This window comes from Rhipicephalus microplus, chromosome 2 (genome assembly GCF_043290135.1).
Source record: "Rhipicephalus microplus isolate Deutch F79 chromosome 2, USDA_Rmic, whole genome shotgun sequence".
NCBI lineage: Eukaryota > Metazoa > Arthropoda > Arachnida > Ixodida > Ixodidae > Rhipicephalus > Rhipicephalus microplus.
In genome coordinates this window covers 141,469,490-141,492,219 of record NC_134701.1, presented here as the reverse complement: position 1 = coordinate 141,492,219, position 22,730 = coordinate 141,469,490, and the positions used below count along the sequence as shown (strand labels likewise).

The window sequence follows — 22,730 nt, the reverse complement described above, 5'->3', positions numbered from 1 at the left end:
AGGCGCGTTCTTTGTGCATACGTGCGCAAAAGAGCGCTGTGCAGCTGCCGACCGTGTTCAGGTCAAGGTGCTCGAGTGATGATCGCCTCGACCCGTTCGAGAGAGGACGCGACTGAATTCGGGTAAGCCGCTCGGCCATGCCTGTGTGCGTAATCGGTCCGCACACTAAGTCGCCCTTCGGCCGTATGCTGACCCCTGGCTACCACGTAGCGTTTCCAGCCAAGGCTGCCAGCATCAGCGCCGCCGGCTTTCTTGCACCCCCCGTTCGCGCTTCCACCCGTGTACATATATGCACGGTCGAGGCGTTCAAGGCGTCACTGAACGGCCGTACCTAACAACGTAATTGCGCGCGTGCGCCTTCCAGTAAATACATGCAGGCATCGCTGGGGACGAAGATTGCATACACTGGTGCTTGCCTGAGTGTTTTATTATTATCCGGAGTTTTGCGACCCAAAATCAAGGTATAAGGGACGCCGCAATGGAGGGCTTCGGAAGTTCCCCCTCTCTGGTGGTCCTTAACACGTGCTGACATCGTACACCACACGGGCCTCTAGCAAGTCGTTTTATTCGAAATGCGACAGCTTTGTCAACAGCCCAGTGCTGTCACCGCTACAGTATCGTGTTGGTATAGGCTCAGAGTTTGAAAGATTAGCAAATGTAGAAAATAGCCTTGATTCAGACATTTAGTCACTTTTTTTTGTAGCAACTAGTCATCAATAGTCCACATTACCCAGCAATTATCTAGCCTTGCAAGAAGGGCTGTTTCGGACAATCAATGCTCATAACCTATAGTCGGTGACTTTAGAAGTCTGCGGCATTTCCTCCTCAACAGCGGATCAGAAAAGAAAAAATGCACAAAATGGGGCGCACTTCCGGACCGGCTTCATGAGCAGAACGTCTCGCGCCCTCGTCTTCGAAGAGCGTTGCCATATGTCCATAAGCGGAACTATTTCAACATTTGAAGATGCGTTCGGCGGCTGAAGTTTGGTCTATATGAGGGGCGTCTCCGGACTTATAAGGTATTTAGACTATAGACATATGCATGTAGGAATGTTCTAGCTCAACACTCCAGTCGTTACAAAAATAGGTATGTTGTCGACTCGGTGTACATAAATGACATCTACAAATGTGTCTAACTAGCAATCCTCGATTCATTGACTTCGCCACGGCGGCAGCATATGTGCGCTATGCTACGCGAAGCGTAATGAGGGTACTGGAAAGAACGAGTCACGCGAGAGAGCAAGAAAGAGTCTTCGAGCAGCCACGAGGGGGCGAACTGCAAGGCAACGCAGGCGTCCACCTCGTCGAGACAACGCGCGACAAACTTCGTGAGCTTGTTGCGTGAGACGGCGCACTTTACCGCCGGCACGTCCTTGCTGCCCGTATCACACCGATGTCTTCCGGTTGTCGCATATCGCGGCCGGACGTCTTCCGGCATCGCCGCGCCACGCTCAGGCGCAACTTGCTCATCGATAGCTCCCTCCCGTCCTCCCCCCCGGAGTGCGTAACGGCTGGGACGCATTAACACCTTTCTGGACGACGAGCAGGACACGATCGCCGATGACAAGCCCAGCATGTGCGTGCCGATCGAACGGCAGATGGACCGCGACGCGATGACGCAAGCACGCCTCACAAGGGCTGTGTTGCGATTGCACAGCGGGGGACCAGCTGCATCGGAGCCGTCGAGGAGCTCAACGAGAAGGGGCTGTTAGCGATTCCGTTACACTTTCATTGCTTACACTTACATATGTTCTCTGAGAGCGTGTTTGCAGTGGGTCTGAGCGATGAGCTGTTCGCGATGAGAACGCACCTTGGTGCTTTAGGGTGGACTACAATGCTGGCCGCAATCGAGGGCCAAGGTGGTGTGATAAAGCTGAACGTACGAGATTATGCGGGCCGGAATCCACAAAAACGTCTTAGGCTATAACGGTTCGCATGAAAAATATACAGCTGAGCTTACGTTAGCAAGCGTTTTCCATCATCTAGCCAGTATGAACCGTTATTTGGGGCGTACTTGGTGCCGTTAAGGCAGAACCACCCAACGTTCTGCGACAATAAAGATTATTTAGCCAAACCTAACCAAAACTTAGCAAAAGGTGTAGTACACAGGTAAATACGGTGGCTGAAGTTCGGTCAGCACTTATTGACCCTCAACCATGGACATTACCAAGAGGGAGGAGGAAGATAGAGGAGCGACCCCCCCGCCCCCCATCTTGAAAACTTTGCTTGCGTATATATAAACGCATACATACAAACACCCACACGAACATACATAAACTATGGTCATAGTTTCTCAAAATAATTTTTGAGGAATTATGGTATGGATATCTATAGTGTCAGTCAACACTCCCGCCAATTCCCCTCCCCCTTTTCGCACAAAGAACTGCCTATCACAGACACAGCTTCGCTGGCTTCCACATTCAGTGTAGGGGAGAACTCTGCGTTGCGCTTTACCTTTTTTTTCACGCTTTTACTTCTTTCTTCTTCTGTGAACTGTGCAGGCGCAGAAGCAACACTCTAGGTGGTCTTCCTATATACAGAGAGCAGAACTAAGATTGGCAATGTATTTATTGTGTGCGTGCGGTTATCAACTAAATACTTTCCAACCAAATCACATGTCAATCAGACGATTATTGCACTCGATTTCCACGAAAATTCTGTCCTGGTCGTCGCAGTTCAAGAGAAAACATTGTGTCTAATATAGTCCCGATGAGCCTCCAGGTGTATAGTCGAATCAATCGACCGAGAAAAGCAGCCCGGGAATCCTCGAATCTCGTTCGGTGAACTCAGCAATGACCACACTTCGGTCACTGCACACGCTTGCGCTATAATTGCAACTACATCGTTTTGTCTTCGAGAAATGAAGGCATTTTGGAGCGTTCTAATAGAAACGCGGCAAGTCAAAAAGGACATCAACCGCACATACCACAACAGAACAAAGGAACAGTCGATTTGCGCCTTCTCAGAAGACGACTCTCCTATTCAGCGTATGGAAAGAGGCGGGTAAATAAAAAGTATGCCACATACTTGCGTGAGACGTGAAAGAAAAAGGAAGGGGCTGGTCAAATTAATAGCTAGTTCTCAGTAATCCCAGAAGGACACACGTTGTTGCGCTACATTAGATGCCATAAGAGTATGGAGCGCCGAAGCCCGTACGTATGACTTACGAGCGTGTCTAACGCGATCGGTCGCAGTGGAACGCCGTGCATTGCCCGTCGGGAGTGACTTAGTCAGCGCTGCCACGCAAGGGTCAGGCAAGCAGCGCGAGGAAATGAAAGTGACCCGGTAACCACCCCGCATGGGCGGAACCCCGACGAGCTCTGACACTCAACAGTCGCGCGGCACCTTTTTGCGGCGGGCGCAGCGCTGGCCCGGGACACCCTCCTTACTGGACACTCCTCCTTCTCGCCTTTGTGGTGGTGCTCTAATAGCTGTACCCTTTTCGCGCCACTCCGAGGCCATTAGGATCGAGCGCCGAGTGACAGGAGACGGGGGCACGCGGTGGTTCGGTTGTCGCAGGCGCCACTTTGAGAAAGGGCGCGCGTTTGGACGCCAACACTGCTGCCGTGAGAACCGATTAGTTTCTTGCCACTGGGATACCGGGACAAGTGCGTTGGAAAAGTGCGCTATCGATGGGAATTTCCTTTGCCGAACGATATAATAAAGAGAGAAACGAAGAGAGAAAGAAAGAAAAGTGACGGTAGAGAACAGAGCGTTGAAACGAATGCGTTCAACTGGACGATCAGGTCACCGCTTCAAGAGGTGCTGTGATTGCCCTCGCCCTCACCTTTGAATCGTAGGATAACAGGACAGTGGTGCGGAAACGCGGAAAGGAAAACACAAAGTGAAGGTCAAAGTGACAACAAAGTTGCTGCGCTAACAGGGGACTTATCGCTGAATGCCGTGTCCTCAAGATTTCAATCTGGAGCAGGAAAAACAACACTGCATATCACTAAAAAGTGATCACGCGAACTGCACTAAATCTAGAAAACTTAGCTCATTTTCTATCAAGTTTCAGAAGTAACGTGCAGGCACACACCCCTGTAGTCCAAATTTTGAGAAACTTCACACCGAACACCCCTGAACAAGCGCCGCTGCAGCCTTCGATGAACGCTGGTATTGCGCGACTCATGAGTTTTATTGCGATAACAATTATATGGAAACTCTTGGCTGGATTTTTTATAATATTTGTCCTTTGTCCTCCCCAATGCGCTCGCTTCAGGAAATCGATCCATATAAATCATCATGAGAGTTATTAATCAAAACATTGTCCTGCTGGGTATTAATTAGGAAATAAAAATTCTCGTACACATTCAAAATCAGATTAGCTTAAAGCCGCTCACAACTTGCAGTCGGCAATATTTGGAACCATGACAGCATTCATGAATTTGTGATCACGATTAGTGATGATCAGTGCACACGGAAGTTAGTTGCTCTACAGCTGCTGGGAATGAAGCATCCGAACCAACTGAAGCACCTCAAGCTTGCCATTAAAAAAAAAGCAAATCCCACGTACTATGGGAATCAATGATATGTGAATCACGATCGAGGAATGTTGATATGTCACTTTAAAATGATCACAACGTTACGAGGTGCACGTAAATTAGGCCGTAGTTGACTTCCATGCCATGATTAGCATGTTTGGATGTGTCATTTACCTTTGTCGTCTGTTCATGTCACGTAATATCAGATTTCGTATATGTGGAGCTAGATATATGGCAGTGAACACGCTACGAGCGTAGCATGTAGTCATGTTTTACATGACAGGCATATCATGATTATCCTGTTTAGACGTCTCATTTACCATCTTCGTCCATTCACGTCCCCTGATACCAACTTTGGTATATGTGGAGCTAGCGAAACGACCGCGAGCACGCTATGAGCGCAGTATGTAATCATGTTTCACGTGACATGCATGTCATGGTTATGTTTGTACGTGTCATGTACCTTCATTATTCATTCGCGTCTTGTAACACAAATTTTGGTATATATGAAGCTAGCGAAATGACCTCGAGCGCACCACGAGCGTTGCAGGTAGTCATGACTAGTCATTACATAAAAATCACATGCTTGTCATGATTTTCACGATAGGGTCTGTCACCAATGTTCGCTATGCAGTAATGTCGGACCATACCAGTTTTGCCAGATGTCATGTGAATGGGACCACTGCAAGACCATGAAATGTAAATCATGACATTCATGACATATATATCATGATTTATGTTATGGCTAGTCAATTATACTCGTCGTACAGTCGTGACATGTCATACAAATGTTAGTATTGATGCCATTATCGAGGTGGCCTGGAGAGCGAAAAGACGCAGGTGGCTAGATAGATAGATAGATAGGTAGATAGATAGATAGATAGATAGATAGATAGATAGATAGATAGATAGATAGATAGATAGATAGATAGATAGATAGATAGATAGATAGATAGATAGATAGGCTGAAAGTCACCGGGTTTCGCCAAGAAATGCTTCGCATTAAAATATCACCGATAATGAGGGACTTGGAGCTGCGCCTACACGCCCATTCGTTTACGTTAGGCTTCGACTTTGTCAGCGATTACAGAGAATTGTGGTGATTCCCAAAAAAAGATAATTGAAAACGCTTCCTAAACTGGTGTCCCACACTTTCGTGTTTATTTTGCTATTAGCGAGTCTAACGCGGCAACGCTGCACCAAAACAACAGCGGGCGTTTTTCAATACGGCCGACAGGAGGTGCCATCTATAGCGTCGAAGTCTGGGAAAGAAAATATAGCTGCTCAAATTGCTTGCACGATTGCGTTGTACGTTAAAATTTATGGAAATGTTAACAACAACCACCTTTATCGAACACATAGACATCGTTTACACTCGGTGTCGATTTTGTAATCTCTTGTCAAACGCCTCTTTTACACATGTCGCGCTTCCATGAGTTTGGCAAACACGTCTAACGGGCGAATGCCATTAGGTGCCAATGTCATTCGCTGTGCCCGTGTAGCAGCCACAAAGATGACATTAACAAATAATGTCATTCGCAGCGGATCGCTCAGGTCCTTCCTCAGTTAACCGCACCTCCCTCCCGCAGCGGATGGCATTACTCAGCGGCGTGGTTCACAGGATCCGCCCGCGACCGGCGCTTGCATTCCCGTTGGCGATTTAGTGCGGCTTGGAAGGCTGCCCGATGGTCGCTACGCAGTTGCAGCCGGCACTCGGCCTCCCGGGGCTGTTTTTGTTCCCGGACTGCACCATCGGCCCGTTGAATGGGAGCTCTCTCGCGTTTCCTACTTCGGCGCTTTTCTAGAGTTGTCCATGCCATACCCATGTGGAAGGTTTCAGGAGAAACTGGTGCGCGCGGGCTCGCTCTACGGCTGCGAAGGGATAGACGACGTGACTCACAATAGAAAACTCGACTGAAGAGAAACGAGAAGGGACACATGAAAGAGTGCAGTTCACAACGTGGAAAATGGCGTGCGTGCTTGGATACGACGCTGCGAATGACGCAACCGACAACGCAGCCAATGAAGACCGATCGTGACACCGCTGTCGAAGGGAATTTCGTATCTCCTAGTCATTTATAACTTTCGCTGTAAAAATAGAAACGAAAGAAAAGAAAGTCAGTGGCAGAAAGAAACAACACTTTAGAGAAACTGAAGCCTCATAAATGTTCAATTTATGCGCAAGAACAAAAGTTCTTTGCGCGTATAGGAACGTTGATAACTTTAAAAGCGGTACGCCCAGTGAATGATCTCACCACTCTACGCATTCATGGACCCTGCGCCTGAGTTCAATCGAATTCCCACGATTGCGCAGTCGCGGTCACAATTTGGCTTCACATACGCTGCACAAACCGGTCAGTCGGCGGAGTCAAGGTTAGTCGTGTTTTCGCGAAAACTGCCCACCATAAAAAATCAGTCACCGGCTTCAGCGTGGTCAGGGCTCGCTTTTCGTGACCATCCGCGCATCTCCGTTAGCATTATTAACCCCCTCCGTATCTTATTTACAAGAAGAACTAAACGGGGCAAGACCGCGAGATAAGCTGCCATTCGAAAGCGAGGATTATTAATGGCTCACCGTCGTGTAAGGAGACAGACCGTGAGCTCGCGAAAACCCAAATTGAATTCGTTCTGTACGGCTGAAGATGACACGACGTGGCATGCAGCTAGGTGGTCTTCAGTTCATTAACACTTGGGCGTGATTTATGCATTTCCGTTTGTGCGCGGAGATATACGGGAGCGTTGTACGTGTGAAGTCAGTTTCGTGGAAAACGGTGCTGAGAACGGTGGGGTGGAGTGGCAGGTGTGCGAGGGCTGTTTGTTTTGCAGATTTCGCCGAAGTTGGGCAGTGTAGGTAGGTTCGTTGAGGCAACTCGTTCACTGTAATAATCACAAATACGGATAGAAATCCGCTCGGCAATGTAAGTTGGCGTAAACGCCACACATCATGTCGTGGAGGAGCTCTGTGAGATTGAATAGCACCCGTTTTACCTGCACTACCTTGTTTTAATTGTTCACTGGGCTGAAGCCGACGCACGAGGTACCATTAACTCAGGGCACGAGTTTACGTCAGATGCGGCTGTTCACTCCTAAGAAAAGATGGTGAGAGAGAACGCATAAAAGTGCGGAGGTTAACTGGTATTATGGTTTAGTGGGCTTCTCTCAATGTGGGGAGGAGTGGCAGGAATCTAACAAGAGCATTTAAAAAACGCTGTAACGGCAAACGTTGAATGGTGTAATATGATTTTCTAATAAATAAAGCTTATACTAGCACAAACGCTATGATCACTTCGGTATTTTAACGGCGTTTATTGTGCTGCTCTTCCCAGAATAAAATTATGAGTGCCGTTGCTTCATTGTTCTATTGTCACGGATTATTTTGCGTACAATAGGAGCACATGCAGCGGCTGTCTACTATAAACATGAAACACAGTTCACAGCAAACAAAAAGAAAAGTTTGAGAAACTGGTGTTTTTAACTTTTGTATTTTAAGGAAACTATTGTGTGGTCGAAGAGCCTGTATGCATGCAGAATAACTGACCTCAATAACAACAAGTATGTTACGGGCCTCAGAGTTTACAAATTTACAATTAGTAACAGTATTCTCCTGAATGAGATGATTGAAACAATGGGACTCGAGATAGCTATCTATGCCAGGCGAGGATGAAATATGAAGATATAAAATTCAGGAGCCGTCCAGTTATCAGAAAACTGTGGGCATGCTTGACCTATTACTTTTCCTTCCATTTAAGAGTGAAGTACCTTATGGCCACTCAATCTCCTTCCATCTATAAACCACCGACCATCGTCTACAGAAAATGTATAAAACGAAACATCCGTGAACAACAGAAAGTTTATCAAAGGCTGTTAATCAGATCAAACAAAATAAAAGGTCACAGCCCCGGAAAAGCACCTAAATTTTACCACCCAACAATCAATTCATATGACACTACAAAAAGCTAACAAGAACAAAATAAAAGACTATTTCAAAAAACAATATAGAAGGTTACGATGGATGAACCCTAGCACACGGCTTCAGCTTATTATTGGCACATTTTTTATTCCCTTCCATGCTTCTTCCCTTTCTTGCTCTTTTTCACCTAAGCAGCACGTTAAAGGGCGTCCTTAGCATATATAAACATACTGAAAGAAATATACGGGGATTCAACTGCTACCATAGTGCTTCATAAAGAAAGCAACAGAATACCAATAAAGAACGGTGTAAGGCATGGGGATACAATCTCCCCAATGCTTTTAGTCTGTGTTTACAGGAGGTTTTCAGAGGCCTAGAGTAGGAAGAGTTAGGAATAAGAGTTAATGGAGAGTACCTTAGTCAGTAACTGAGGGGACGAATTGCAACTCATAACTACGTAGTTGGACAAGGAGAGCAGAAAGGTAGGTCTTAAAATTAAACTGGATAAAACGAAAGAATTGTACAACAACCTCGGAAGAGAACAGCGCTTCGAGATAGGTAACAGTGTGCTTGAAGTTGTAAAAGACTACGTCTACTAAGAACAGGTAATAACTGTGGAGCCGTACCACGAGATTGAAATACCCAGAAAAATAAGAATGGAGTGGAGCACATTTGGCAAGCACACTCAGATCATGACAGGTAGATTGCCACTATTTCTCAATAGAAAGGTATATAACAGCTGCATCTTGCCGGTACTTAGCTACGGAGCAGAACCCTGGAGACTTACAAAGAGGGTTCAGCTTAAATTGAGGACGACGCAGCGAGAAATGGAAGGGAAAATGGTAGGTGTAACTAAAATGGTAGACAAGAAGAGAGCAGATAGGATTATGGAACCGACCGGGGTTAAGAATATCATAGTTGGAATCAAGAAAAGGAAATGAACTTGGGCCGGGCATGTAGCACGTATACAGGATAACTACTGGTCGTTAAGGGCAACTAATTGGATTTTTAGAGAAGGCAAGCGGGTTAGGGAGAGACAGAAAGTAAAGTGCGCAAAAGAGATTAAGAAGTTTGCGTGTATAAAATGGCCGTAGCAAGCACAGAACCGAGTTGACTGGCGGAACATGGGAGAGGCCTTTGTCCTGCAGTGGACGTAGTCAGGCTGGCGATAATGATGATGTATAAAGTCAATCGAAAAGGCTAATATACCTTAGAAATCTGTGTAATGCAGGAAAAATTTAAGCTTTCTTCATGCACTTTCTTCAACCTGGAGAGCTAAGAGAGAGCATGCTGGTAGGGCTATAGATGGTTAAATAGATTATGTCAAGTTTTCTACCTTACATTAAAGAAGAGGACTGATGACGTATGAAAAAGAGAGGGACCAGGAAAAAAACAAAAAAAGAAACATGCAGGAATTCTACATCTCATAGTGGAATCCTGTGCAAGACCACTTAGAAAGTTCAGAGTGTGGTTTTGTATGTAAATATATTTATTCCATAGTGTTATCTGCAAAAAAAGCGCCAGTGTCACTTTAGTTGTATGTGCATTTGTTCTACAAATTTTGTGCTATAGTAACATAATTCAGAACTGTTCTGCTTCTCCCTATGTGGAGTCGCTTCAATTGAACTCGTTACAGTAGAACAAACAAACAAACAAACAAACAAACAAACAAACAAATAAACGAACAAACACACAGATAAATATTCAAATAAACAAAATAAATAACTAAATAAATAAATAAATAAACAAACATTTCAATCTGGACATCGACGCACAAGCTTTTGTCATCATAATGAAACAGAAGCGAGTCACCAAACGTTTCAAATCAGTTGCAGATGGAGCGTCGCCACAGACTTCTTTATTATCACGCCAAGGATGAATAAGCGTAGAGTTATGTGCGTCATCGCGCGTAGTTTTAGCGAGCTACTAAAGTGTTATGTGCGGATAGGGTTTTCTTGTCAGCGCAGGAGAAATAACTTCTTAACAGCATCGTAGATAAGTAAACATATACATGAAGCAACAGAGTACAAATCAAGAAGGGTGTAAGGCAGGGGGATTCAATCTTCTCAATGCTATTTACCGCGTGTTTACAGGAGGTTTTCAGAGGCCTAGGATAGAAACAGTTAGGCATGAGACTACCTTAGTAAACCGCGCTTCACCGATGACATTGCATAGCTGAGTAACTAAGGGGACAATTTGCAACTCATGATTACGGAGTTAGACAAGGAGAGCTGAAAGGTGGGTCTCAAAATTATTCTGCAGAAAACGTAAGTAATGCACAACAACCTCGGAACAGAGCAGCGCTTCGAGATAGGCAATAGTCCACTTCAAGGTGTAAAAGACTGTGCCTACTTAGTACAGGTAACAAACGCGGAGCCGAACCACGAGATTGAAGTAACTAGAATAATAAGAAGGGGGTGGAGCACATTTGGCAAGCACTCTCAAATTATGACAGGTAAATTACCACTATCCCTCAAGAGGAAGGTACATAACAGCTGTATCTTGCTGATACTTAGCTATGGAGCAGAACCCTGGAGACTTACAAAGAGGGTTCAGCTTCAATTAAGGACGACGCATCAAGCAATGAAAGGAAAATGGTAGGTGTAACCTTAAGAGACAAAAAGAGAGCAGAGTGAATTAGGGAACAAACGGGGGTTGATGATATTATAGTTGAAACCAAGAAGAGGAAATGAACATGGGCCGGGCTGTAGCGCGTAGACAGGATAACTGTTGGTCATTAAGGGTAACTTACTAGATTCCCAGAGAAGGCAAGCGGGTAAGGGGAGACATAAGGTTAGGTGGGCAGATGTGATTAAGAAGTTTGCGGGTATAAATTGGCAGCAGCAAGCACAGGAGCGAGTTAACTGCCAGAACACGGGAGAGGCCTTTGTTCGCAGTGGATGTAGTCAGACTGATAATGATGATGATGATGATGATAATGAAACATGAAGCCTAATTACAATTATGTCGGTTTTTAACGCGACAGCGTTAAAGAGTTCGGTGTCTTTGGTTGTGAGCGAAAAGGTAGGGTTGGGCATGAGTGAAAATTCGAGGTAGATGCAAAGAAAGACAGGAGCTGGAAGGCATTTGCACTTAGGCCTTCTTTGCGGCACAATTCTCACCCGCAGGTCGGGGAATCGAATCCCGGCTGCAGCGGCTGCATTTTCGATGAAGGTGAAAATGCTGCAGGCCTGTGTGCTCAGATTTGGGTGCCCGTTAAAGAACCCCTGGGGGTCAAAATTTCCGGAGCCCTCCAATAAGGCATCTCTCATAGTGATATGGTGGTTTTGGAACGTTAAACCCCACATACCAATCAATCGACAGTTTAGCTCTCTATTCAGTCATTAAGAAAAAAAGAAACTGCGGCGGCTGCATTTCCGATGGAGGCGGAAATGTTGTAGGCCCGTGTGCTCAGATTTGGGTGCATGTTAAAGAACTCCAAGGTGGTCGAAATTTCCGGGGCCCTCCACTCCGGCGTCTCTCATAATCATACGGTGGTTTTGGGACGTTAAACACCACATATCAATCATAAATAAAGAAAGAAGAATTGAGAATGCTAGAGTTTGTGTGTGTGCGTGTGTGTGTGGGGGGGGGGGGAGAGGCGTGTGTGCTTTTTGTTCTTCTATATATAATAATAACTAAATACGGGACGGCCTGTGACACCAAGAGGTACAACGGGCTCAAGCCATTCTAACATAAATGAAAAGGGGAAATGTCGCATAGTAGTTTTTGCAAAAAGCCAGTTTGAATGGCAATGTCACCGGTACTTTCTTCACACCTGCAGTCGACTGCCTCACCCCTCGTGGCGACACGCGTAAGAAAGAGGAGGAGGAGGAGGAAAAAAGAGCATCGTTAGAGAGCTTGCAAGGGGGCACGTGCTACATTGATGGCCAAATAATCTGCTGCTGCTATGTGCATATCATGGCAGTATGGTTCATGAGCTTTCAGCATCTTTCGAAATGGCACACGCAAATGCATGCGCTCTTTCTCGGGATTTCGTCAAACAAACTTACAGAGCGTTTCCACGTGGCGTGAGATAAGCTGTGCCCGCGTTGTCATGCAAATCGCTCTTTTTACGATACACTGCATATAATGTCGTGTAGGCCGAAATAAGGTTGCCGTAAAACCACGATTTACACTCGAGGTCACTTAATATTGTCTTCGGCTGACGTCATTGATTACTCAACGAGGTTCAGTAAAATATTACAAGAGTAAATCTCTGTGCAAGGTTAGCTCCTTCGTAATAATATAGCGAATTTTACGCCCGAAATTCACGATAATATTATGAAAGATGCCTTAGTGGAAGGCTCCGGAAATTTCGACCGTCTGGCGTTGTTTGGCGTGCACTGACATCGAAGATTACACATTGCGCTAACCAATCGGATCCCTCGAAATGCGACCGCCGCAGTGGGAATCAAACCAGCGACCTTCGGGTCAGCAGTCCGGAACCATAAGCACTGATCCAACATGGTTTACGCAATATTACAAAATAGGCATCCAGATTTCCGTCATAGGGCAGATCAATATCGATATGCTGCTTGTACCGAATCCTCTGACGCCGAATGCCTTTCTGAAGTTAAAATAAATGACCTTAAAAGTATTTTGTTCAATGTACCCTTTCCCGTTTCTGTATTCTTCGCAGTATCGGCCATGCGTGATTAAGTTTCTTGACCACAGCCCGCTAGGCGAGCTGAGACCACCGATATTTCTGAAATGATGCGCTGCTCCGTTAACAGAACTTGGATGTGTGCGGGTGAGAATTCTGTTGGAACGCCTGCGAACTAACGCCCGTATTCAGAAACGCTCCTTGACTTGAACTTGCAGCACAATGCAGCACAGGCTCATTTGGACTCGACGAAATGTACTATAGTCGAGGTCATGCACATGAATTGTCTCCACAGCAAACCATATCGAATGGAATAGGAGAAATTGTTGATACCACTTTCGTAACAGTTGTTCATAGTTTGAAAGTGAAACTTGTATCCGTAGAACTTATTTTGGCCCTGTTGTAACCTAATATAGACACTTTGCAAAGCGTGCAGTGCTGTAGAGCCTGCATAACATTCTTCGATGCGAATGAGCCCACGTTAGAAACTATGTATTGCGACGGCTCTGCCGAGCCTTTTCGCATGACTCAGTAGTGTCTTTGGCAGCATAATGGTTTAACACGTATGAATAGAAATAATGAAAGCGGATTCAGTGCTCTTTTTAATCTGATGTTATGTTCTATACGTGACCAGTATGTAATGTGTTCTCTAATATACGCATCCACCGTGAAACGAAGAAATGTTACCACGCGGAGAACGGCACTGACTTTCAGGTAATTTGTGAGAGCATTGGATCGCACATGAGGAAATAATAAAAATACCTCACTGAGCGTCACACTCACCATTCGAGGAGGAAATGTATTCCAAATGTCTTCATAAAAAATGACACACATGTAGCGACACAAACCAAGTAGACGCATTTTTAACGACGCACATCATCAACACGTTATCGTCTGGCGACGTCGTTACGCTGGTTCTGCCCACACTGGAGCTTCTCAATGCACACAAAATAAAAAATGGAACTAAAGCAAAATGAGCTCAGACGTCAAACAGCAAGGATGGGGAAAACATCGCCGTGAAAACCAAATGGTTATTCCTGGACTTCGTGCATGTGGAAAATGTCTGTTTAACATTGTCAATGCGTTAATTCTTGCCTATAAAATATTTTTTTCCAAGTCCCGCTAAATAAAGAAACTCATGTGTCTGATTTAGGTTATATTTAAGGTAACAGATACATTCATTCTCACTGCACCACGATTTTATCTTCGCATACACCAACAATATTGCACTTTATCGAAGGGAACAACAAAAAAGAACAGCTCATCTCCAGTGCCTGTACTTGTGTATGGTTGATTTATAAATTCTTCTGATTTATAAATATAAATTAAATATAAATTCTCTTGATTTATAAATTCTCTGTGTAACTCCCCCCCCCCTTCCCCACTGTAATGCCTACAGGCGCTGTGGGTACGAGTGTAAATAAATAAATAAAAAAGATGGTTCTAGTCTAAAGCTAACTGACTAACGAGGCGTTGGGGTAGCCGTGTAATTATTAGACCTTCCACCTGCTTTTAACCAGCGCCAAAGAAAATCATCTTCGATGGAGGGGTTAATCACCTCTCCCGCCCGTCTCACCCGCAGGATCTTTTAATTAAGTTTATTGCCCCGACGCGGTGTTCCTGTGGCTGAGGTACTCGGCTGCTGACCCGCAGGTCGCGGGATCGAATCCCGGCTGCGGCGGCTGCATTTTCGATGGAGGCTAAAAATGCTGCATGCTCGTGTGCCCGATTTCGGATGCACGTTAAAGAACCCCCGGTGGTCGGAATTTCCGGAGCCCTTCACTACGGCGCCTCTCATAACCATATGGTGGTTCTGGGACGTTAAACACCCCCACCCCTATTAGTCAAAAACAAATCATCATTAAGCTTTATTCAATCATTCATTCAGTTCCTGAAGTAAACGATACATATTTTTTCTTTTCTTTAGGATAACCAGCTCTTCTACTATGTTCTTTTCATTGGCTTCATGATACTCTATTGCCATAGTGTCGTGACGTTGACAAAGGGAGCTGTCAGCACCTTCGAGCTGTAACTGTTTATTTGGCCGAACTTGCGGTCATGAAACGAAAATTAAAATTACAGAAAGCGATGCACGCTGTACACCTTTATTGGCACACAGAACGTCGGTTGTCGAAAAACTGATCCGCTACTCGAGGCATCGGCATTTGCACATGCGACAATGAACGATCGAGCAATATCACGCGGGGTCACGTTTGTTCGAGAATAAACTCGCTTGATCGAATTTGCGCGATTAACAAAAATACATGGTCTCAAAGGAATTTGCAATGTTTTCAAACATTTTCGCGTGGTTTGAGCAAGGCATTATTAACACGTGCAATTGGCAGGAAACAAAACATAAAAAGGAAAGTGTGGGTGGGGAACTATTCAAGAAGAAACGCGTTAAAAATGATTAGCCCTGAGGAAAGGGATCGATGAAATGATGTGTGAATGTCTCACAACTGCATCGTAGAAAAATGGGAAGAGAGTGAAAAACGATGGAAGGCAGGAATAAGAACGGGAACAGCATCTTATAAATGGCTACCAAATTACAAGGAAGGAAGGGGTGGAACGCTGTAACGCTTCGAATGGACGGAATGAGATTGTTTTCCTTCACATGTACAGTATACTCATGGTTTTTGGCGCGGCATCGAAGGTTCGGTTTAATGATTACTATGCTTAATAGCTCGCGATAACCATGTGATGCCATGACGAATCTGCTTTATATATCTTATTGGCTTTGATGTACGCGTTCAGGTCAAAATTACGCCGATATGATTCATACCGAAGACGGTGGGAACGAATGTACACACGTTACTTAAACCTAAATCAATCCTGTTCAGTCCGCAGGTATACTGTACAGTCGGCCAAATGTTTAGCTATCGTGCATGAGTGGCAGTTGCTTCTGCGTATCTTTGCCACACGACTGAATAAGTGTCAAAGAAGGTGAGAGCAATTGTGTGCTCAGGAAGCACATGTCCACGAAGCAATTTTTCGTAACTTTGTTTCATATAATACGGCGCTGAGAGACAAAAGGTGGCCGCCGGGTGCACAAAAGTTCAAGTTTTTGTTGACTGCACATCTAATTTCGACGTAATAAGCCTACGTAAACGACATCTGCAAACTTTTCTTCTAATTACGTGCGCCAAAATGCAGTATTACCTCGCCGCGACACTTGATGAAGTCACCAAGTCAAGTGGATGCTGCCTGATTTGGGAAGATCCTTCGCCAGCCGGAACGTTTCATCGTGCATTCTTCCCAGGAGCAAATGGCAATGTAGTCAAATCCTAAGCCGGGACTTGTCCACGTAGGCAACGACAGCTTCAACCGACAAGCGAGAGCAGTCGCCAGGCGTATGTCCTTTTGTTTATCCGGCACCTTATCACCAACGCGATTGCAACCTGTAATTGCTGAAGGGCCATCCGCCTCGTCACCTCCGTCAGGCGCCGCACTTTTTGACGCAAACTCGACAGACGGGGCGTCACTCTGTTGTCATACCACTTTGAAGTTCTTTACGCGCATCTAGTAGGGAATCAGTACCATTTGCTATAAGCTGTGAATGTTTAAATTTGACAGAGAATAACAGAGAGCTGGGAGCCATTTGTCCGAAAAGACAGGGTGCGCGCGAGTCTGAACACATGAGCGAAGTCAGGACACCCCAAATCCCGAGCAATAACCGAATATGTGCACAAAGGCGGAAAGGAAAGGAGGCCCAAAAACTTATATGCGCATGCCCATGCATTAGGTGAACCTATCGATCCGACACACTAGGAGTCAACGCAAAAGCTGAAGCATTTGATTTGATCAGTGTGCAAGTCGCGTTATTCTATGGCTGGCTCACGCTATAATTGATATGCCATGTCTCAATCATCAGACGCGTTTCGTCATTCCTATGCCGATACAATCCGAAACAAAATTGAGCATACATAGAACTTTGGCGTTCACTTACGCTCTCGCTAATGCAAGGAAAGGTTACTAGCTGAGCCTCCAGTTGTCGATCTCTTAAGTTACCTCCGGGCTCTTTGACACTTTGGCAATCTGTAGCTTTAGCTGATGTAACGATGCTTAACCATGGTGTGATTATAAAGCACCAAACTGTAAGGCTTCGAAATAATTATGGCCACCAGGAGTTTTTTTAGCTGCACCAGCTTTAAAAAAGCCAAGCGCTTTTCCTGTGAGACCCCATCGAACGGTCATTGTGATTTTGCTCGGAGCATTGGAACACCACAGATTTAAGGCCAGCCGGGTGGCTATAAAGTTCCGTTTAGTAGAAAGCTGTATGGTGACTTCCAGTCGGCAATGTGATCTCATTGTCACTTGACTAATAACACTGAATAACAAAGCACATATTTTATAATTTTGCATCAAGGAATACATAAACAAAAGACAAGAATTTTCAAATTCTGAACCACAAAAAGAATGTTTGTTTCGAAAGGTCTCATTGAGACAAAATTTATGGATGTCTACAGTTCAAGATTCTTAAACACACGAACAAGGCATTATGCATTTTGTGCGGTATAACACACATTCGTCGCAAATACCTGCGTATAGAAAAAAAGTGCCTATAATGATTTCATTGATATTCAGTACAGTGGTTTCGATGGTAAATGATCATGCACGTTGACCAGGAAGGAAATAGTAAGACGAGAATCAAGTGAGGTACATGCAAATGCAAAAAGAAAAAAAAAACAGCACTGCAGAAATTATTCTTGTCACCTAATATTTACTGCATTCTTTCTGCTAAGAATGCATTGCGCCAGTAACGTGCTTATGTATAGGTAAGTTCATGGTGGAAGAGGGCCCGCCTTCACAGAGCCGTCCTACGTGAAAACATTTTCGTAAGAGCATATTTGAGCCAATTTGAATGCGGTACATACTTACGAAGCCGCATGACCAATGGGAAAACACACGGCAATGAAGTTTTGTTAATTCGGCAAGGTCAACAGCTATGTACCCAATTTTACGAAAACGTTGATACTGGTGACGTCGCCCGACGAGCACAAAAATATGCACGTCATCATGCCATGGCGAAGCTCCGATGATCCGAAATATCGCTTACCGAGCGTAAAGCCACGAAGGACCAGAGCGGGCCGGTGCCGATGTCTTCCGCTGTCTCATACGGATGCGTCCTCTTGCACCACGCCTTGCAGAGCGGCTGCGGCTGCTCGCCAGGTTCCCCAGCTCTTGGCCGGAAACTTTTATGATCTCCGACCTTGGCCGTGCTCGCCAAGGTGGCTCATATACTCCTTTGTACTTTTTATCGGTAGCGCAAAGTATAGTACATGCACACGAGTGCAAACAACTCCTCGCATGACTCGCGAGCCGCTACTTCGAGGCAGTTCCAGCAGTCCCGGAGACGGGACATGCGCATCGCCCCTCATCGCACTCGTCAAAGCGGCGACAACCTGCGAAACAAGCGAGGAAGAGGCGAGCAGATACGTCGTTTATGCGACTTTACGACTCTGATTGCAACGCGAAACGAACCGCTGGAACAACGTCGTTGCTCGGCCTCCTGCTTTGCTGATAAGGGACTTCGGCGCGAGCTTAGCTTCGATATAAGAGTGGCGTTAGAGGTGATTGCCACGGCTCCTTTCGTGCTGCTATGCGGAATGCGCGACGGTGCTTTGACTGCGCTCACGCAGATAAGCAAAGCAAAAAAGGTTTGCAAGGTTGTCCGTAGACACAACAGAAACTACGGGAAGGCTTCGTCTGTATGGTACAGGGCCATCCACTTATCGACGCAGGCGCACTAGAGCGTGGAGGCGGGGCTTCGTTTCGATTAAAAGCGCGGGAGGACGCCGTGCCTGATTTGCCGTGAAGAAAACTTGAAGCACCTGAGAAACCACGAACGTGGCAGAAAAGCGGGCTTAGCTCAGCGCAACGTGTTGTGTAGTTGCGGTACACAGCGCGACCTGGTGACATTACTCAGAAATTCAGTCTACAATTGATCATGAATCTCACGCAGGCACTGCGCCTTGCAAGTAAAATGGCGGACGACGTTCCGGGAGCGCACAGTCTACCACACTTTTCGGGTGCATGTCCATACGGGGCAAAAGGAGTGGTCTATAGTAGCAGTCTATCGTCAGGGAACCCGTAGTACCAGGACCCTTTATGAAAAGATGGCTCAAGCTTTGTGCACACGCATCGCTACGACGCTTGTCCACTGCTTGTATTGATCCATCTCGAGGGAAGGTGTCACTTGTGACTTCAGTGCCGATAGTACGTTCGCTTGAAGGCAACCTTGACAACATACAACGCGAATTTTTAATGGGCATGTCAAAAAGACGGTCGCGTTTATGGCGCTGCGATAAAGAAATCATGCAGGTACGTCTGCCCCCCCCCCCCCCCCTAAAAGCAAGAAGATGCCCCGATAATAGGCCAGGTGGTCTTTCATAAAGGCTTCAGCAAGGGAACTAGCAAAATGCGACCTGATGAAGTTGAATGTGGCTTAACATGAAGTTTGTGCGTCACTACGCAACTACGTCCACGAGTACTACGTAACTGAAAGGCTTATGTCAAAATGTTTCACTTGACAAAATCTATGTGAAAACAAATAATATTGTAAGAACGGCTAGTCTTGAATGCTGATGCGAAAATATTAGTAAATGTTAGCGGCTAATGACAGAGTTCTCATAAAATAAAGGTCTATGTGAGTCAAAGGCCACTTCAGATCATAGCTTTTGCACAAACGAAGTATAAAAAAATTGGCAGCATATCCACGGAGTGAATGATGGAGAGTGTGGCGAAGCATTCATCCGTCCATTCTTTCTTGCTTCCGTCCGTCCATGCGTCCGTCTGTGTGACCGTCCATGCGTCCATCCGCCTGTCCGTGCGTTCGTCTGGTCGTGCGTCCGTCCCTGCGTTTGTCCATGCATCCGCCCCTGCGTCCGTTCATGCGTCCATCCATGCATCTGTCTGTGCGTCCTTTCGTCCATCTATTCAACACTCAAAGTACCACCACCTCGCATCTTTTCATCATATATTCCCCATATAGAAGCACCGCCATCCAGCGGACATTCCAAGGACTAAACGAGAGGTGGCACACGCACATTTTCTTATGGTGCATTCAGACGACGGATTGAATCCGGATTTCTCGTGGACGCGGACGGGTAATCCGCGGATGATCCGCCTGCAGGCGCATCCACACGACGAACGGTGTCCTAGGAGAAAATAGCCGGATTACCCTCGACAGCAGGTTCGGCGCTCACCTGCGAGCGCTGAAAGCAAACCGGTTTGAGAGTACTCAACATGGATGCCCGCAAGAAGCGACGCTTGACTACGATGTCTGTCGCGTTGTGACAAATAAACGAGGAGTGTTATTCTTTCAGGAGAAAAGTGAGTTGCTGGCAGAATGTTCTTTCAACTACATTGTTCCCCACTTGTAGAACTTCTGAACGCGTCTCCCATCCTTTTTTTCGAAGCGGCTCGTCGCCGGTTGCAGAAGTTAGAATATTTCACCATCATGACGGCTAAGAGTCTCGCGTGTCAAACGACAGCGGCGACAATTCCCGAACCACCAAAAGTGACTTCCACGTATTTAATCACCTGAGAACAAAGCCCCCGGAAACTAAGTAAACCATGCTCAAGCGTATATGATGCCGACCAGTCATGCAGCTATTCGCGAGCCATGGAGGACATGCCGCGAGCAGACGAAAAGTGTACTGGTTGCCAGAAACCCTGAGCTAATCCGCTGAAGTATCGGCTTTCCCCCGCCAGAATCCCGATGTGAAAAACAGGTTGGGTTCATCCGTCCGCGAGCCGCGCGGACGAGTCGCGGACGAGGGGAATCGCTGATGTGAGGTCACGTGACGCGCCGTTCGTCCCGCCACATCCGGATTCGGTCCATCGTCTGAATGCACCATTACGGCTTGCGCTTCGGGTCTACTTCCCAACTTTAACCACCTCGAGTTCATGGTATATACTAGTTCACTGTATTTATGGCACTGCGTCTCAACGCTCGCTAAACCTTTCTAAAACCAAGGAGGTTACGCTCAGCTAGTATAACGTAGCAACCTTTTCCTGTCAGATAGTGCTCAATGTACATGCCAATGGCTGCTAATGGGGTTCGCAGCATGCGCGTTAACTAAAAGCCCAATGCTCCTGTCTCTCATTCCCCATCAGCAGCCATTGGCATTTACATTGAGCACTATTTTTTATTGTTCAACAACGCACAGAAGAAATCTCTCACCGCCACCACCTTGGATGTCAAAATGTTATACTTGTTACACACTACAACGGCTACGAGGGACGAACGGGTGCCGTTATAAGGAGCTTCGCCCATAAAAGAGAGAGCCTATGTTACAGCGTGAATAACTGGTAGAAAATGTTAGTAATATTACACCGTATTTCGCGAGACTCGAGGCACAGAACTAACAGCACTGACAACGAAGAACAGAGGTGATGGCCATGAACTTCCAACTATATATCCTTACACCCGTAAGAAACGCACGACATGTATTTCATCGCATATGCACAAAGATGCAGTAAAAATAAAGATCATCAACAATATTGCGATCTGCTGGTCTCCATCGTAACGATTCTCCTGAAAAAGTGTCCGTCAGCTATAACCGATCACCTTGTTACACGGCGGTAATGTTGCTTGCCATCTGGGAAAAAGCTCTTAAACGTTAGATCAGTTGTACTTAACGTATTTTATTGCACCACCCATTATGGAAGTGTCCGTGCTGTGAAGGCGCTTTCCTGGTTTGCCCTTGCCGGAGCCGACGCCACTGCCTCGGTCACCGGGCCGCTTTTAGATCGACTCAATCACGGCTCAACCTTGGCATTTCTGAATGTGGGACAGTCGTCCTAACGCGGGCGTTCCAATAGCCGGGGACAGCTGTAAACAACGGGCACGTCACCACGCGCTTTGAACCATCACACCAACAGGAAAAGAAGAGAAAGAGTACAACGTAAAAGCTGTCCGTGTACTACAGTCTCGTTCGTTCTTGTCATCCCTTTTTCGCGCTACGGAACGGCCCCGCACGGCCAGTGGGGCGACCGTTGCGGCTGGCCGCGCCTTGACCTCGATGAGCCATATAACTGCCCTGCCAGTAGACCGTCGCTGAAGTCTTGCGTGCCACCTCATTCTTCGATTATTTGTTGCTTTCTTTTTTTCTTCCTCTTCGCTGGCTGCGAAATGCGTGACGTGCAAATTCCGTCTATCATTTTCTCTCTTCGTACCGTGCGCGAACGCTTTCTGGGAAACCGCCGTCGGGCAAAGCACGTACACTTCTGGACTAAGTTCACTAGCCAGAGTGACCCGACTCAGGGCCCGTAATCAGCGTCCCCAACCTGCTTGAACGTGTCTACTCTTTCAGAGGGAGTCAAACGTAACCTGGTGGTGGTGTATGCTCTGATGGTGGTGGTGGTCTGGTCATGCTGCGGCGACGACCACACAAGGCGCATGCCTTGTGGGAGAATTTCAATTTAGATCAAGTTCCTTGCGCATGCGGCGCACACGCCACGCTCGTGGATTGGCCAAGAACCGGATAGTTCTTATGAAAGACTACGAAAGAGCATGTGGAAAAATGCGCAATTCCATACCCGTCAGAGTGTGTATTACATGAACGAGAGCTGCGTACAGGAGTTTCTTATGCTCGAATAATTTGTAACAGAGGACACTAGCTGATCAGAATCTTGGAATGCTGTGGAAAAAAAAAACTAATTTCGCTAATCACGTTACCGCGTTTTTTTCTTTTTTGGAAAATTCTGACTTGCTTTTATTCTGCAC

The 22,730-nt window shown here is 46.1% G+C and overlaps 1 protein-coding gene across 2 annotated transcripts in view; it reads right to left on the bottom strand.

The window, feature by feature from the left end:
* Positions 1 to 18,379, bottom strand: part of exp (expansion) — a 315,831-nt gene extending 297,452 nt beyond the window's left edge. For both annotated transcript variants that reach the window (XM_037421926.2, XM_075886875.1), the window contains exon 1: positions 18,057 to 18,379. In XM_037421926.2, the coding sequence (XP_037277823.2) occupies positions 18,057 to 18,115 (59 nt within the window). In that variant the 5' untranslated portion in view covers positions 18,116 to 18,379. The remainder of the gene's footprint in view (positions 1 to 18,056) is intronic.
* Positions 18,380 to 22,730: the final 4,351 nt, after the last annotated feature.